General features: G+C 33.3%; 2 protein-coding genes across 2 annotated transcripts in view; one reads left to right on the forward strand and one right to left on the reverse strand.

Annotated features, from left to right (window-relative positions):
• Positions 1-6,722: 6,722 nt before the first annotated feature.
• LOC133332143 (ubiquitin-conjugating enzyme E2-18 kDa) lies at positions 6,723-7,224 on the forward strand. The gene has a single exon (XM_061540521.1). It carries the CDS (start codon positions 6,723-6,725, stop codon positions 7,185-7,187), a length of 465 nt encoding a protein of 154 aa, XP_061396505.1. The 3' UTR covers positions 7,188-7,224.
• Positions 7,225-11,714: 4,490 nt separating this feature from the next.
• The window catches only part of LOC133332161 (uncharacterized), a 52,247-nt gene continuing 45,274 nt past the window's right edge, over positions 11,715-18,687 (reverse strand). Inside the window, exon 3 of the mRNA XM_061540540.1 lies at positions 11,715-12,163. Within this exon, the coding sequence (XP_061396524.1) occupies positions 11,715-12,163 (449 nt within the window). The remainder of the gene's footprint in view (positions 12,164-18,687) is intronic.

Here is an 18,687-nt window from a genome sequence, read left to right on the forward strand (position 1 = left end):
CTGTGTATGTTGTGGATAAAAATATATGGACCTTAGAACCCTACAAAAACAAGGAAATTCTGCCGCGTAGCCGGAATTGGTATCCGTTCATAAGGGAAATTCTTAAGTCGCTGCACAACATATACAGCCCTCGGTCAGCGATTTAAGACCGAGTATAACCGGGTAGCCGTACCCGAACTTCCGGGTCAAATAACCGGGTAACCATGTACGTCCCATGAAAAAAATATATCCCCATAATTAGGGTAAAAATACCAACCTCTGGAAAAAAATCTGATCGTTTTTACTAAACTAGAGTTATTCTATGGATCGAAGAAGTCTTCTGGGTATAGAAAAGGTCCTTTGTAGATGAAAGATCGAAATGGACATCATTGGGTAGAAGAGCTCTCTACGAGTAGAAGAGATCTGCTATGAGAGTAGGTTTTCTATGGATAGAAGAGGTCTTCTTTGGATAGGCCTGCGGATAGAAGGTAGGTATTCTATTCTAAAAGATGTCGTATATGGGTAGGATACAACTGACAAAGCAGAAAAAGTCTTCTGTGTACATAAGAGATCTTTTTTGGATAGAACAGATCTTCGTTGCATATCAGAAGTCATCTACGAATAAAGGAGAACTTCTACGGATATACTGATAATTATATGGATAAAAGAGGAGTTCCATGTATAGATGAAGTCTTCCATGGATAGAAGAGGCTTTCTATGGATAAAAAATCGCGTTCAATGGAGAGAAGAGTTATTCTATGTATAGAAGGAATCGAATGAAGATGTGTAGGCTTAAATGAAAAGTTAAATAGGTGCAAGGTGTCGTAAGGTCCTAGTAGTCCACATGCTGATCATGTGTAGGTATAGTACCGTCAATTCGGTCCCTGTACGGACTTGATGCAGATGTTCACGCTTGTACCTTTGTCTCTCTCTCTCTCTCTCAAGATCATGAAAATCTCTCCTGACGATAGCACCCAAGTAGGTACTATCAAAGTGGTTCTCCGGTGTCATGATGAGTGTCATTGTGGAGTAGTAGTTGGTGGTCGGATTCTGTTATCTATCGACCATTATGTTCAGTGGGAGTTTAATTCCAGCTGTTCGGTTGTGGCTATTGATTTGTTGGTGGACATTTTCATATGGTGAACAGTATGGTTGTTCTTTTGGCGACGGATATTTTCGTATCCCCCAAGAAGGTTAAAAGATCAGCTACATAGAAGTTTAACCTCTCACAAATTTCATCAATGATGGGACCCGACGCCATGATCGTACTATCATCCGCATACATTACAGTAATCGTACAATCATCCGCATATGATACGGTTGTGGAATTTCTTAAAGGTAGAGGTTAAAGAACCCCGGAAATATTACCAACCTTGGTGAACTCTATGTTTCACACTACGGTGTTTGGACTTCTTGTTTCAAAGCAAAGGATTTTTTGATGGTATATTAACATTATCGGAACACAAATGACGAAGTTATGAACATATGAATATCGGAACTTCAGAGGAAATTCTTGGTCAGGAAAACGAGTCCTAACTTTGGAGAACTTCAGAAAAATCGGAAATGAGCCCCTACACTTAACATAATTCAAACCCTCACAATTCGCTTTCCAAAATTGTGCGTTTTGTGGCTGTATTTGTTTTCATATAATAGTGGGTATGTAGGTTCGCGCACTGGCTCCCCTTTTAGTTGGAAAATTTAGCTCAACTTGAAAGAGAAACACCAAATAAAATCATCCAATGATGATCATCCTAACAGGTCAAAACTAAAAACTAAACTAGACTTAAGTCGTCTCCATTTTCTGCAATTTATTGTTTTTTTTTTTATAAAAAATTGGGTGATTAAATTTTTCCCTACTTTATATTAATATTAAATCAACTTTGGCAACTCTACACCCCTAGTAACCATATGTTCAATAGACTTACCTAAGCTTACGCGAAAACGAAGATGAAAACACGTTGAAAAAAATATAAGACGACGAAATTTAATCAAATCAACAATGATGAGACAGCGGCACGACAAAAACAAATACGCTTTCGATGACGGATGATTTTTGATTCGTTTTTGTTGTTATAATTTTTATAGTTCGTAAGGTTTAGTTTTGATGGTCGTCGTCGTGGTCGTTATAGTTGTTGTTGTTGCTGTATGAGACACCTCTTCTAAACTGCAAACGCCTCCACACAGATTTACAACAAAAAACACCAACACACTCAACAGAGATGGGCTTTGCCAATGAGTTGTGTTGGTTGGTTGGAAAATAGATGTTAATTCCAATTGGATTCTTATTTGTTGAACTTATTCCTTTTTTTGTTTCGTATTTTCTTTTTCTTTAGCAGACACTTGCACTTTGGTACACCACTTGAAATCTTTTCACCAAAAAAAATATATTTTTTTCTTGACAGATTTTTTCTTATTATATTTTGATTAAGATGTCAGTGTGTGGATTTATTTTTTGCACTCTATTTTTTCTCTCTCTCAATTGTTTTCAAACCGTATGAGTATATTTCTATTTTTTGTATCTCTCAATTGATTTATTAATATTTGTGATTTTTTTCTATTCGTTTTTTTTAATTATTTATAATGAATAATAGTATAGGAATTTTGTTGTAGCAATAATTTGTTTTTCCCGTTTTCTTTTTGGATTATTATAACACTTGATTTGGCTAGTCGTGCACAAACACACAAGTTTCTTGTTGTTGTTTTTGTTTCGGCCGTTTGTTTCACTTCGTACACAAATTGTTTGTGGTCAGTGTTTATTGGTCATTTATTTGTTGTTGTTTTGCTTTGTGTGTGTGTTTGGTTATGTGTTTTGATGAATATTTTGGAACGGTCAAGCACAGCTGTTCGTAAGTGTGTGAATGTGTCTTTTTTTCTTCTATTCGTTTCTTTTTTTGCACTTTGCGTTATGACTTTTTTTAATTTTAAATAAACTTTTTTCTTGTTTCGTTAGCTTTTTCTTATTCTTGGTTGTTTTTTTGCTTTGGCTGTGCTAATTATTCATTATTTACTCACTTATTTTCTCTCGCTCTTGTGTGTGAATTTGTTAACAAAAACGAAAATAATGTCGTCGTGGTTTAAATATGTATAAATGTTTTCTTAAATATTATAAAACTTTTTTTAATTTAATTTCTCGTTTCTCACTAAAGTAGTTAATTTAATTAATTCAGTCTTTTAAGTTACAGTTATTAAGCAAATTAATATAAATGTCAATCACCGTTCATTGCTGCTCTTCTCTTCTCTTAAATGAGAGGAATCTGTCGGTCAATTGCAATTTGCTTTAATTATTTTATTGTTGTTGTTGTTTAATGCCATCGGTCGGCGGCGAAGGAAGCAAAAAAGTGAAATGTGTTTTTTTTAATTATTTTATAGAGACCAACCCGTACAACAATTAGAGCGCACTATGTGAATGTGTGTCTCTCGCTATGCACATACATATATATGTGGATCAGTGTTGGCAGTTTTCTTTTTCTATATCGTGAGGCGTAGATAAATCGTTCGCTCCCACTTTCACGTGGAGTTCAACAAGACACAAAGGCAAAGAAAAAAAAATAAAATGAATTGTGTCTTTGAGTCTTCCTTTTGTTTTTTGGGTTTCAAGTGTATGAATGTGTTTCTTTTTTTGGGTCTCTTCTGGTATTTTTTTTTTATTTGGCTCTTTGGTTGTCTTTATTACCCCACTTTTTTATTTCTTGTTTGTTTCAAATCACGTTACACGTTTTCTTTGAGAGATAATTTATTTAAATTTAAAATGCAATGTCTTATTAGTTTTGTGGTTAGAAAATTTGTTCGAACTAAAAAAGAAATGAATAAAAAAACTCCGTTTTTTCTTATATATTTTACAAGGCGCAAACTGTTTTTAACACACGTCTCCCCTTCTAACAGAAAATTTGACGACTGATGAGAATTGCAAGAAATTGGGGCTATGTATGAGATCGGAGTTGACAGTGAGTGACTTGTAACGGCGTTAATCAACTGCAATATCATAAAGGGATGTCTTGTATTATAACGTGTGGCAAAGTTGTATTATTTGCATGTTTTTATTATAAAAATGCAACAATCATCAAACTGTAAAAAAATTTAATATTTTATGTTCGGTAATAGGTTTTTATATGGAAATATTGTTTATTTTATGATAATTACACTTAAAAAATTAATTAAAACGAGCATTTGAAAAATAGAAAATTAGAATAAAAGTGTGAAGTGGTTGGATGACACTTGTGACGTCAGAATACTCTTTACAGGGTTATCCATTTGGTGGTTTCAAAAATAAACAACCTCCACGTTAACTATTGGTAAGCATTGATTCTTTTAAAAGTAATTTTCCACCATTTATTGACACATAGTGGGCGATATCCGCAGTACAACAATACAAACTAGAGGTACGTTTAGATTTATGAAATCCAAATGTCAATTCCATAGCGTATACGTCAAATATAATCTACTGGATTTGTGAACAGGATTAACGTGACGTATACGCAATGGAATTGACATTTGAGATCGAGTGGATTTAGTAGTGTAAACGTAGCCTAGGACAGCTTGCGGTGAAATACAAAAAAGCAACTATATAGGTGGTGGCTTCTTCTGTCAAATATAAAATAAATATACGCGAAAAATTAATGAAAGGTTATGATTTCTTCCCAAAATCTCGTAGGGAATACCATGAAATTTTTGTTTCATCCATAACAAAGTAATTACTTCAAATTAAGTTTTAATATATTTCAATTTAATTTGTGTCTTGCAGACAACATTAATGAATCGTGTAAGACAATGGCAATTCCTTGAAGACACTTTGCAGACAACAATGTGAAATCGTTGACGAAATTTTCACACAAGTGTCGCAGTATTCATACACGACAACTTGGGCGACGACAGGTCGTTGACGACAACTTCGGCGATTAATCTCCCTACTTTTCGTTAACGACAGATTCACTTCCTGTCGTTTACACATTCTTTGATGACTGTAAACCTATTGTCATCAATCTTGTCGTCAATCATACCCCAAAAACAACATATTTTTCCATGAAATTATTATAACAAAAACATACCTTATATTTACATAATATCATATAATATAAATAAGCACATTGCCTGAGAAGTTGGCGTAATGATTATCTCCATTTTAACATCATCTGTAAAGAAATAACTAAATTAAAATGGATTGGAATATGAAACATCTTTCATATAATACTTACAATATTTCACCAATTGCCATTTATTTGCCCCATCCTAAGAGTAAAACAATGCATTTAAATAAAGATATAAATAATTATATATTCGTTTAAACTTACCTTTTTTAACCAAGAAAACACGTCTTCTTTTTCTTATATATATTTTCAGAAAGAATTTTCTATTTGTTTCTGTCAATATTTTATAGTACACTCGATTCAGATTTTTGTTTTGTTTTCATATTTCGAGAAGAACGACATTTTCGACGACGTACCATGTGCTTAGTCATGAATGACAATTTCGTTAACAATTTTCAATGACAATTTTTAAGCACCCATTCCATAAGCTGGACTTTATATATGGACGAAGGTGAGGATCTAAAAGCAAAATACGCCATATTGTACTTGTTCATGAGAAGGACGAGCAATCGGAACATTCGGTTCTTCGACTTTAACTTACATCAGCGGTATATTCAGCAGAAAGAGCGAAACGGTAATGCCCAGCCCATAAAGTATTTGAAACAGACCCTTACAGCCTATTTTTGTAAAATTCCAAGCGAACGAATTCGAGTGACTTGCGACCAAATTCCTTGGTTTTGAAAAATGTGTCATTTATTTTTGTTTTGAATCAGATAATAATCAGAATCAGATGTTTTGAATCAGAATATAAACATAAATAAAGGTTTGGTCGTAATTCACTCGAATTCCTTCGTTTGGAATTTTACAAAAAATAGTTTGGAATTTTACAAAGTTAAAATATTTGAAAATTAGTTTGATAGAGTTGAATTTCAGTTCCATACTTTTGAAACCACGAAATAGACATTAACAATAATTTTTTTATCATTTTTGACCTTATGGGGAACATAAAAACTTTATGAAAATTTTGATCTAATGGGGAACGTAACAACTTTATGAAAATATTAATTTAAAATTGCCTCAGAAATTATGATACCACTGAAATTTGTATGGATTCGTCAGGATTTGATACATTGATTACCAAATCGAGACGATTTGCACAGTCTAACCGCGCCTTAATCGCGAATATAAGGTTATTGAAAGCGGGCCCACCACAATAACTATACCGATCTTGTGCTTATTTTTACAAATTGTACTTATTTTTACAAATATATTTACAAATTGCGACGAATTTTTCTAATCGAACTTGACCCGACATTTTAATTTAATTGTGTTTTTCTGTTTGTGCCATTACACACTTAAGTAATTTCATGAATCGAAAATTTAATAAATATTTATTTAAATATACATAAAAATATATATAACTTTAATTTGAAATCATTTTATGGTGTAAAGAACGACGGTAATCATTTTTTTTTCTCGGTTTATTCGTTAACGGTAATCATTTTACAGTGTAAATCACTATCAGTTATCATTTTACAGTGAATAGCGTACCACGAGTAATCGTTCCTATGGCTCATTTCACAGAATCGTTACATTGAACTAGTTATTCTCGAATATTTTTATACATTTCCAGTTGGTTAAATCGGAAAATCATCGGAACACATCATTGCCAAAATTATTTTCGTCCTATTGTAGAAAAAAAAGAAAACGGCCAACACGATGACAGCGCCACGTCGTTTACGCAAGGAATTAACAGATCTACAACAATGTCAATTGAAATCCTTTCGTGAAATTGCCACCGATGATGACAACCTCTTGCGATGGACCGGCTTGATTGTACCCGAAAATGCACCCTACAACAAGGGAGCTTTTCGCATTGAGATCAATTTTCCGGCCGAGTACCCCTTTAAGCCACCAAAGATTAATTTCAAAACAAAAATCTACCACCCGAACATCGATGAAAAGGGTCAGGTGTGTTTGCCCATAATTAGCACGGAAAATTGGAAACCTGCCACACGAACAGATCAAGTTATACAGGCGCTGATAGCTCTGATAAACGATCCGGAACCGGAACATCCATTGCGTTCCGATTTGGCGGAGGAGTTTCTGAGGGATCGAAAGAAGTTCATGAAGAATGCTGAAGATTTTACCCGCAAGAATAGTGAAAAAAGGCCAGCCGATTAGTAAGCGTTAGATGACAGCTAGAACAAAAAAAAAAGAATATGCACGCAGCAGCAAAGTGACAAATGAATGAAGAAAATGAAAAACAAAACTGAAAAAAAGACTTCATAACTAATTGCACCTAAGCAGAAATGTAATAACAGCAACAATAACAATAATAACAACAATTGTAATGTCATGAAAATGTAAGCAAGCTTTGTCGCCCCCGCTCTGTTCCTTTTGTATTTATTTAACCCCCCCGGATCCTTTTGCTGCCACTTTTTATTCCACCAAATCGATAATAATAATAGTAACAGTTGTAACAAAGAGAACAACAACAAACACATATAGAAGAAGCGAAGTCTCAACACAATCTATCCAAAAAAATATATAAACTAAATAGAATCATCATTTGACACTTAATGTCGGACCACCAGCCCCTGCTCATTATTGTACTTCTTCAGTTGTCACGAAACGCTTTCCTTGCAATATCTCTAGATATTACTCATCCACCACTCATTAGCCTACCTACCTATTCCCCACTGTGTTTTTTGTGCTCTGGCTCATACCAACAGTCGTTCAGTCATTGAGTACCCTTACCAACAAGCACACACACACACCCCCACAACTACAACAACAACCATTATTGTATCATTATTATTTTATAATTGTACTATAAATTGTTTAACAACAAAATTCTATTTTCAAAAAATATATATAATAACGATACAACAACAAAAACAAATTGTATTTAAAGAAAAAATGAATACACTTAATAAAAAAGGAAATCAACAAAGTAATGGAACGAAGAAAAAAACAAAACAAACAAAAAATATACATAAAAAGAACATTTTAATAAAAACAACAACAAAAAAAGAAACCCTAAAATTTTCTGTGTGGTTTGTAATCCTGTGTGGTAGATGTAATAACTTTTAGGTTAAAGCGCACATTGGTTGGTGTCTTGACTAATGAGCTTTTTCCATCTGCATATGTGATCTAATGCATATAGGAAATGAAAAAAAAAAAACATTTTAAAATGTGAAGAAAAAAAACATTTAAAAATAAAATATGTGATTTTTATTGGATTGATATTAAATAATTTTTTTATGTTATGTTTACTTTTCTAATAAATAATGGTTAAAATGTATAGCATATTTTTAGGCATTGTTAATTTTAAATATTAACATCACGGTACCAAATTATTTTTTTATCCAATTTAAATAATTTACATTCTATAGAGAATACCTAGAGGTCTACAAAAATAGATCAAGAAATTCATAAGAAAACTAATTAGAAATCCAAATACGTTTCCTTTGAGAATAGCAATAGGTCTTCTAAAAGAAGTCCAGAAGACCATTAGAACTTTTATTAGAAAATCAATAGCACTTCTATGATCGGAACGTTCGGTCTTCTAACATTAGGTAGACTAATAGGTATTCTATAAGAAGACTTAGGATTTCTATGAGAGGAAAATTTCCATAAGAGTTCTTTCATGGGAAGACCAGTATGGAAGTCTTTATAGACGAGCTGAAGGGAGTCCTTATAGACGAGCTGAAGGGAGTCTTTAAAGACGAGCTGAAGAGAGTCTTTATAGACGAGCTGAAGGGAGTTTTTATAGACGAGCTCCGAAGGGATTCTTTATAGACGAGCTCCGAAGGGAGTCTTTATAGACGAGCTCCGAAGGGAGTCTTTATAGACGAGCTCCGAAGGGAGTCTTTATAGACGAGCTCCGAAGGGAGTCTTTATAGACGAGCTCCGAAGGGAGTCTTTATAGACGAGCTCCGAAGGGAGTCTTTATAGACGAGCTCCGAAGGGGGTCTTTATAGACGAGCTCCGAAGGGAGTCTTTATATACGAGCTCCGAAGGGAGTTTTTATAGACGAGCTCCGAAAGGAGTCTTTATAGACGAGCTCCGAAGGGAGTCTTTATAGACGAGCTCCGAAGGGAGTCTTTATAGACGAGCTCCGAAGGGAGTCTTTATAGACGAGCTCCGAAGGGAATCTTTATAGACGAGCTCCGAAGGGAGTCTTTATAGACGAGCTCCGAAGGGAGTCTTTATAGACGAGCTCCGAATGGAGTCTTTATAGCTTTATAGACGAGCTGAAGGGAGTCTTTCATAGACGAGCTGAAGGGAGTCTTTCATAGACGAGCTGAAGGGAGTCTTCTTTATAGACGAGCTGAATGGAGTCTTCTTTATAGACGAGCTGAAGGGAGTCTTCTTTATAGACGAGCTGAAGGGAGTCTTCTTTATAGACGAGCTGAAGGGAGTCTTCTTTATAGACGAGCTGAAGGGAGTTTTCTTTATAGACGAGCTGAAGGGAGTCTTCTTTATAGACGAGCTGAAGGGAGTCTTCTTTATAGACGAGCTGAAGGGAGTCTTCTTTATAGACGAGCTAAAGGGAGTCGTTCATAGACGAGCTGAAGGGAGTCTTCTTTATAGACGAGCTGAAGGGAGTCTTCTTTTTAGACGAGCTGAAGGGAGTCTTCTTTATAGACGAGCTGAAGGGAGTCTTCTTTATAGACGAGCTGAAGGGAGTCTTCTTTATAGACGAGCTGAAGGGAGTCTTCTTTATAGACGAGCTGAAGGGAGTCTCTTTTATAGACGAGCTGAAGGGAGTCTTCTTTATAGACGAGCTGAAGGGAGTCTTCTTTATAGACGAGCTGAAGGGAGTCTTCTTTATAGACGAGCTGAAGGGAGTCTTCTTTATAGACGAGCTGAAGGGAGTCTTCTTTATAGACGAGCTGAAGGGAGTCTTCTTTATAGACGAGCTGAAGGGAGTCTTCTTTATAGACGAGCTGAAGGGAGTCTTCTTTATAGACGAGCTGAAGGGAGTCTTCTTTATAGACGAGCTGAAGGGAGTCTTCTTTATAGACGAGCTGAAGGGAGTCTTCTTTATAGACGAGCTGAAGGGAGTCTTCTTTATAGACGAGCTGAAGGGAGTCTTCTTTATAGACGAGCTGAAGGGAGTCTTCTTTATAGACGAGCTGAAGGGAGTCTTCTTTATAGACGAGCTGAAGGGAGTCTTTCATAGACGAGTTGAAGAACGATGTCTTCTTTATAGATGAGCTGAATGAAGATTATACTTTTAAAAAATCTACGCCTGGGGATAGAAAAAAATATTTCTAAAATATCTACGCCAGTAACTAGAAAAAATATTTTTAATAAATCTAGGCCTTGAAAAATATTTTTAAAAAATCCAAGCCTTGAAAAAATATTTTTAAAAAATCCAAGCCTTGAAAAAATATTTTTAAAAAATCCAAGCCTTGAAAAAATATTTTTAAAAAATCCAAGCTTTGAAAAAATATTTTTAAAAAATCCAAGCCTTGAAAAAATATTTATAAAAACTCCAAGCCTTGATAAAATATTTATAAAAAATCCAAGCCTTGAAAAAATATTTTTAAAAAATCAAAGCCTTGAAAAAATATTTTTAAAAAATCCAATCCTTGAAAAAATATTTTTAAAAATCCAAGGCTTGAAAAAAATATTTTTACAAAATTCACGCCTTGAAAAAATATTTGTAAAAAATCCAAGCCTTGAAAAAATATTTTTAAAAATCCAAGCCTTGAAAAAATATTTTTAAAAAATCCACGCCTATATTTAAAAAAATGAACGACTATCTATGGATTAAAAAAATATTTTTAAAAAATGCACGCCTATCTAGGGTTAACAAATATAAAAAAACTTTAAAAAATCTACTCCTGAATTTGCAGCTTGAAACATATTTTTAAAAAAAACTACTCCTGAGGCTAAACAAATATTTTAAAAAATCTACGCCTACATTTGGGACATAAAAAAATATATGCGGAGCTCAAAAAATAGTTTTAATAAATATTAAAAAAATGATCTTAATACCACTCCTATATGTGGAGCATGAATATTATTTTTAACTGCACGTCTATATATGGAGCTTGAAAGATATTTATATTAAAAGAAATCTACGCTTATGTATGGATCTGAAAAAAATCTACGCCTGGGGCAAGAAAAAATAAAAAATGGAGGTTGAAAAAGTCAACGCTGTTTTTATATTGTTCAATTTTTAATAGTTAGCTTTTTAAAAGTATTGAAAATAAAACAATCCACAATTAATTTTATAAAATCTAACCTAAAAATTTTTATTTTAATAAAATTTAATGTATTTTTCTTTTAACGAAATATTCATAATGTATATAACAAAAAATGATATACATATGATATTACACAGGTATGTATATATATTTATTAATAGCAATATCTAATAATATTTACAATAATAAACAAAAACACTACTTCACTTGGCAGGTTAATTATGTAAATCATTAAATATGTACAAGTATTTCCATGAGGGGAATTTCGGCCCCTCTCGTTCCAACCAATTGAATGAAGTGTTTTTGTATATTTTTCTTATAATAATGAATTTGTTTTTTAAATACAAAATATCGTTGTTTGTTTCACTTCTTTTAAATTAATAACTAAGAAAAGAACTCCAAAATTGTTATCCCGCCCTGCAGGCTAACACACTAGCTATGTATGTAGGCATAATGATCCCGCCCCACCCTTTGATCCGTGTCGATATCATACAATCGATGCAGATTGTTGTGTAATATCGACGGAATTTGAGACCATTGCTGCTGGCATGGGTGGTGGTGATGTTGAAGATCTCGCTACGGCTGTCGCTGTTGAGTTACTGGCATTGGCATTTCCTGACCTTGAACTTGGTGCTGCTGCTGCCGCAATTGGATCAACTTCACTATATGGCGGTACTGATAATATTGTTTCGGTTGTATTAACACTGGCATTTGAGGCTGTCATGCCTGTGACTCCAGCTGCCGCACTGGTCGTTGTCGGATTCATGCTAGTCATTCGCATAACTTCTTCGTATGTGGGCAAATCCTTATCATCCTTTTCCAATTGGGCTCGTATACGTGCTGCCTCCACGCTGTTCGGTTCAATGAAGAAAATGTCATTGTAGCGGCTCTCTCGACTGTTCTCATCGTGTATGGTAAAGACGTTGGCCTGACGATCTGAAATGGGGAAAAATAATAATAAGTAATTGCATTTAATTTTGTATAAATAATGTGTAGATAATTGGTATAGTAAAGTGCTTTTAGTATGTCTTTAGCATGTCCTATATAATTCTACTATAGATTGAAGACTTTTGTAATTAAGAGGGCATTTGCATAATGCTTTCTTAATTTTTGAATACTTTCTATAAGTATTATGTTTATATTCGAGGCCATTATCGGTATAATTGTTCTACCTTAAGGTATAATTCCAAACAATATCCGTCAATCGGATCACGATAGACCAAATTTGTATGATAAAGTCCGCGAATTTAATCAATGATGTAGATAGAATATTTTCTAAAATCGACGGAGCGACGGAACACTGTTAAGTACGACTGTCCCCTGCTCATCTATACTATGAAATCGACTCGATCTCAACAAGCAATTCCATATTGCGTACGTCATGTAAATCTTATTGGTAAATTTAAAAAATCGTACATGATGCAATAATAAGGTGATGTATCAAAATAAAAACCTTTGTTTTTGTCTCGATTATCTGTCAAGTTTTTCCATATAATATTTCAAATGGTTGGCAACACTGCACATCGATTTCAAGTAGAAATTACACACTTTGACAGTTAATCAAGGCATCAGCTGTGCTAAATGGACTACCTATTCATTGTGCCATGAAATCTTATTTGTAAATTTTATTTGACGTCTATACTATGGATGTGACATATGCAGGAGATCGAGGGGATTTCGTAAATGTAAACATACTTTAAAACATAATTTTGTTATAAAAACATGTAGATTATTTGACATATAGTGCATATAAATGAAATTCGTCATGGTACAATCATAAAAGGTAACATCAAATCCCAGCTGATTTGATTGCAACGTAATACTAGTGTCAATATGAATTTGACAAAATATGTTATTAAAAATCACCCAACAGGGAATTTGGGAACGCATACAATTTGAAATTGTACTTTATTAAATGTACTCCCGTATTCAATTTATCAATCTGCCTGTGGGAAAGTTTGAGGAAGCAAATCTTTCTTCTCCCAATTCCCTGCATTTTCATATGAGCTTCACAATAGGCAATGGCTCAATTCATGATGCAATAATAAGATGATGTATCAAAACAAAATCCTTTGTTTTTGTCTCGAACATCTGTCAAATTTTTCCATATAATATGTCACATGGTTGGCAACATTGCACATCGAATTCATATAATTTGACAGATAATCAAGACATCAGCTGCTCTAAATGGACTACCTATTCATTGTGCCATGGCTCAATTATAGGCAAGATGTGGTAGCGATAGAAATATAAATTTGGTAGATTTTCATTCACGTTTTTCAAATTTTATTTTAAGGATTCGAAAATATTTCATTTTCAAAATAAATCTAATTTGTTTGTTTGTTTACATTTTTGTGTCAAATGACGTTGACACTAGTATAACTTACAATAACAAATTTCCATGTTGTTGTTGTATCGTTTGTTGTACAACAACACTTGCTGTTATCTTCTATTATTATACCATTGAAATTCGTATTAAACATTTTATTTTGAAAAGAAATTGGTGGTAAAATTATTAATTTATGTACGTGTAAACAAACATCAGCTGATTGCCATGATGCAATAATAAGGTGATGTATCAAAACAAAAACCTTTGTTTTGTCTCGACCATCTGTCAAATTTTTCCATATAATATTTCACATGGTTGGCAACACTGCACATCGAATTCAAGTAGAAATTGCCCACATTGACATTTAATCAATACATCAGCTGTGCTAAGTGGATATATTTTTAATAGGGTTGGCAATGCGTTCTATTAAAATGTCATATAAACCTAGCTTAATAATGCGCAATAGGGATATATTTTTATAATTTTTTTTTATTACAACACTAGTATTTTTTGTCGAGTTAACCTCCCCTGTGAGAGGTAATGGAACTGACAATTTAAAGCACCACTTTTTGTATCATATCACATCTTATTATTATGCATTTACTTGATAACGCCTCAGCTTCTATTCTTGCAGCGCGAAACATTGACAAATAGACAAAATAACAAAAACATGGCAAAACGACAAGTAACAATAAACCACAAATCGTATAAACATTTAAGAAAGACATAATTTGTCCGACAAACGGCTAATAATACTGACTGAAGTCAATAAACGTTGGCAGATATCAACTGACACCTAATTATTATTTTTTTTGTAATTTGAAGAGAAAACAAAGGCATTCTTCTGATAAGATTAATAATTTATGATCGAGAAGTGAGAGAAAGAGAATAAGTACAGGGATTTTGTTGTTGTTGTGATTTCCTTTAAAAGTGTTTCATATTTGGAATGAGGGGGGTAAATATGGCAAAAAAGAATGTGGCACAAGTGGTTGGGGATTTAAGAAAATGTTGGTAATATTATCGACCAGAGTGGGGAAGAAGTTATATTTTGGGTGGGGGTTTTTAAACAAAATGTATGGTAAAGGTAAGTATAAACATATTAATGGAAAATTTGCCACAGAAATTTGGAAACCAGTAAGAAATGTATGTATACGTAGACAAATAACAGCTGACTACCAACTTGATATCATTTTAATGCTATTCTAAACAGCTGGGAGTTTGTAACTCAATTTGGCACAGTGTAAAAGAGCCTTAGGAACACCTACAAATGTTTGACATGTAGTTGAGTTCACTATTGCACAATAAATAGGTACTGCATTTAGCACAGCTGACTATCCGATTAACTGTCAAAGTGGATAGATGCTACTTGAATTCGACGTGCAATGTTGCCAACAATGAGAAATATTACTACATAAAATTTGACAAACGGTTTGGAAAAAAAACGGTTGTTTTTGTTTTGATATAACACCATAGCACAATAAAAAGGTAGGCAATTTAGCGCAGCTGATGACTCGATTAACTGTTAAAGTGCGTAATGTCCATTTGAATTCGATGTGCAATGTTGCCAACCATGTGCAATATTATAAGGACAAATTTGACAGATGGTCGAGGCCATGATGCAATAATAAGGTGATGTATCAAAACAAAACTCTTTTTTTTTGTGTCGACCATCTGTCAAATTTGTCCTTATAATATTTCACATTGTTGACAACATTGCACATCGAATTCAAGTAGAAATTACGCACTTTGATAATTAACAAAGACATCACCTGTTCCATTCATTGTGCCATGGTCGAGACAAAAAAATTGTTATTGTTTTGATACATCACCTTATTATTGCATCATGGTTTCTAATTAGATTCGATGTGCAATGTTGCCAACCATGTGAAATATTATATGGACAATTTTGAGAGCTGGTCGAGATAAAAACAAATGTTTTTGTTTTGATACATCACCTTATTGCATTATTTTTTTTTTTTTTTTTTTATGTATTATTTTGGTTGGCCCACTTTCTATAGGGATAGAAGGTTTAGTGCCATGTCTTATTATTGACTTTATCCATAGATGGTGGTTTGTGTTTTACAGGTTGACTTCGATCTTCTTTAATAATTTGACCACAAAGTTCAGACTTTCTAAGCCTTGTGTATCAGTGAACTCTTCTACTGTGAAGGAGTCACATAGTTGCGAAAAGCATCTTCGCGAAAATTGAAAATTCCATGCGCAGCTGTTTATTGTTTTATAGGTTATCCGTATTTAAAAACGCACGTGTTAGTTAAGCGAACGCTTAACAACCGCCATTTTGTAAAAATCGACATTTAAAATTTTACGTCTTTCTTGTGAGCCGTCCGAGGACGAACTGCACCTTATTGCATTAAGGAGTTGATATCACTTTGGCATTAGGTTGGCATCGCCATTATTGTTATTGTTTTTGGCAACACTATAGCCAACGACAAAGAACAAATTCAATTCTTTCTGTGATTTTTACACATCAATCACAAATTTCCCAATCATAATTGTGACATTTCATTTATTACACTTTAACATTATCACTATTTAATCAATTTCAAATATTTACCATTATTATTATTCTGCTGCCGCATTGCCCAACGATAATTACAATATGGCAAAAGGACAAATAAAAATAATGCCATAAAAAATATAAATGCCGAAAGCATTATAATGAATCCTCCAACATCACCTAACATTGTTCTTATAATTATTTTCTATAGTTTATGAGTCTTGCGAAACGATTTCAAATTTCCAACTGTGAAACAAACTCCAAGCAAACATTGCAAAAGTCCCCACAAAAAATTGCAAAAATAAAAAAATCGAAAACGAAAACAAAATTATATTCGTTTTTATTATTCAAGATAAGATAATTATCGTTTAAGATTAATCATAAGTAGTATTAGTCGGAGTACTTGCTTGAAATGTCTAAAAATATAAGAGTGACTTGTTTTGTTTTTGTCAAGTGTTACAGAGAAAATAAAATTAATGATAAAGTTGAATATTTCATTGTGGCAGCACTTTTTAATTAAAAACAGGAATCTTGAAAAAATCCGGGCAGACTTGCACTTAAAGCACGCGCTTCGTAAATATATCTGATTTATTTGCCATATGTATATCAGATGAAAATTGACAATTTAAATACCAAAACAAAAACTTTGGACTTTCTCGTAGAATTTAGTGTTGCCAAAAACAATAGTCATATGCATGGCACAATGAATAGGTAGTCCAAAAATAGATACTCTATTTAGCGCAGCTGATTATCCGATTAACATAACATGGTCTATTTGAAATATTATAAGGAAAAATTTGACAGATAATCGAGACAAAAAGAAGTGTTTTTGTTTTGATACATAACCTTATTATTGCATCATGGTCATATGTGAATAGGTATGGCGATGCCAACCACCTCTTTTTTGGCACTTTTTGGAGAAGCCATGATGCAATAATAATGTGATGCATCATAAGGAAAAATTTTACAGATGGTCGAGACAAAAATAAAAGTTTTTGTTGTGACACATCACCTTATTATTGCATCATGAGTATAACTAATTAAATTTCGACTTTTTGTTTACGTTTTTTCATAATGGACACAAAAAATAAGCATTTTGACAGCAAACTTGAGAGGTATCGATAATCAGCTGGTCTCCCTTGGTGACATTATTTATAGGCCATGGTTTACTGTCACAATCCATTATTGTTAATTGACTTTCATTCCGAAAACGTAAACAATGTCAAAATTTTTGACATTCTACTTCAGAGAAAAAAACAGCTTACTGGGTGACCTTATTAATAGATCTTGCTGCATAGTTTCTACTCATGGCACAATAAATAGGTAGTCCATTTAGTGCAGCTGATAACTCGATTAAGCATCAAATTGAAGTCGATGTGCAATGTTGCCTACAATGTGAAATTTTATAAGAAACATTTTGACGGATGGTCGAAATAAAAACAATGAATCATTTATGATGAACATTGGCACCACTATTTGTAATTCCAAAGTATTGCTGGATATCAGCTGCCTCTCAAGTTTGCTGTCAAAATCCATTATTGTAAATTGACTTTTTGGCATTAGGCTGATTTTCGCTTGCTGAGTGACCTTAGTAATAGATCTTGGTTGCTTCATTTAGAACAGCTGACTATCCGATTAAATGTACATAGTTCATACCATGGCACAATGAATAGGTAGTCCATTTAGCGCAGCTGATGTCTTGATTAACTGTCAAAGTGGGCATTTTCTACTTGAATTCGATATGCAGTGTTGCCAATCATTTGAAATATTATATGGAAAAATTTGACAGATAATCGAGACAAAAGCAAAGGTTTTTGTTTTGATACATCACCTTATTATGGCATCATGGTTCATACTTGAGTTTGGCATGTAATGTTGCCAACTATGAGAAATATTGCTAGACAACATTTGACAGACGATCGAATAAAGAACAGGTGTTTATGTTTTGATATATCAACTTATTGCTGCATCTTGGTCTTTTGTATAACTGTTTAAGACTATGTTTACACTAGAGATATTTTAATTTCAACACCCTATTGGATTACATTCACAATATTCGAAGCTATAATGGTATGCAACTGCGTTTACAAATAAACAAAACAAAACATGTGATTTAAATTGTCAAATTGCATATGACATATTGAAAACATATTTCACGCATTCAGGAATATTTTGCCAGGAAACATTCACATAACTTCTTTTTCACATTATTTTCTCAATTTATTTTTCATTTACCTCCAGATTTCTTTAATTTTTGTATCATCGATGCAATGAAAACCATAATTGCAATAATTATTATCATTAAGAAGAACACCATTTTGAACACATTTCTGAATTTTTTGTCGGTCTTACACTCACTGCCCTTTTGTATTAGACTAATAATGACTACTTAATTAATGATTTTCAATAGGCGGCGATTGGTTTAACAAGGTCTATTAATATAATAACGAAAAATTGTCTTTTTTCAGCAGACGATAAGATACGGATCGATAAGATTGCAATCGTATCAAATATTGGTAACGGGCAGAATATGTAAAAAAATACACAATTTTTTACGCTTCACTTGTTAAATTACATGTAAAGTATAAATGGCAAAATTATGGCGAGTGGTTC

Source organism: Musca vetustissima, unplaced genomic scaffold (assembly GCF_032173495.1).
Source record: "Musca vetustissima isolate MV318-11 ecotype Yass unplaced genomic scaffold, APGP_CSIRO_Mvet_v1 utg5251, whole genome shotgun sequence".
NCBI lineage: Eukaryota > Metazoa > Arthropoda > Insecta > Diptera > Muscidae > Musca > Musca vetustissima.

What these genes read in the sequence shown, in the direction of transcription:
- LOC133332143 (XM_061540521.1), top strand. Translation starts at nt 6,723, where the DNA reads ATGACAGCGCCACGTCGTTTACGCAAGGAATTAACAGATCTACAACAA.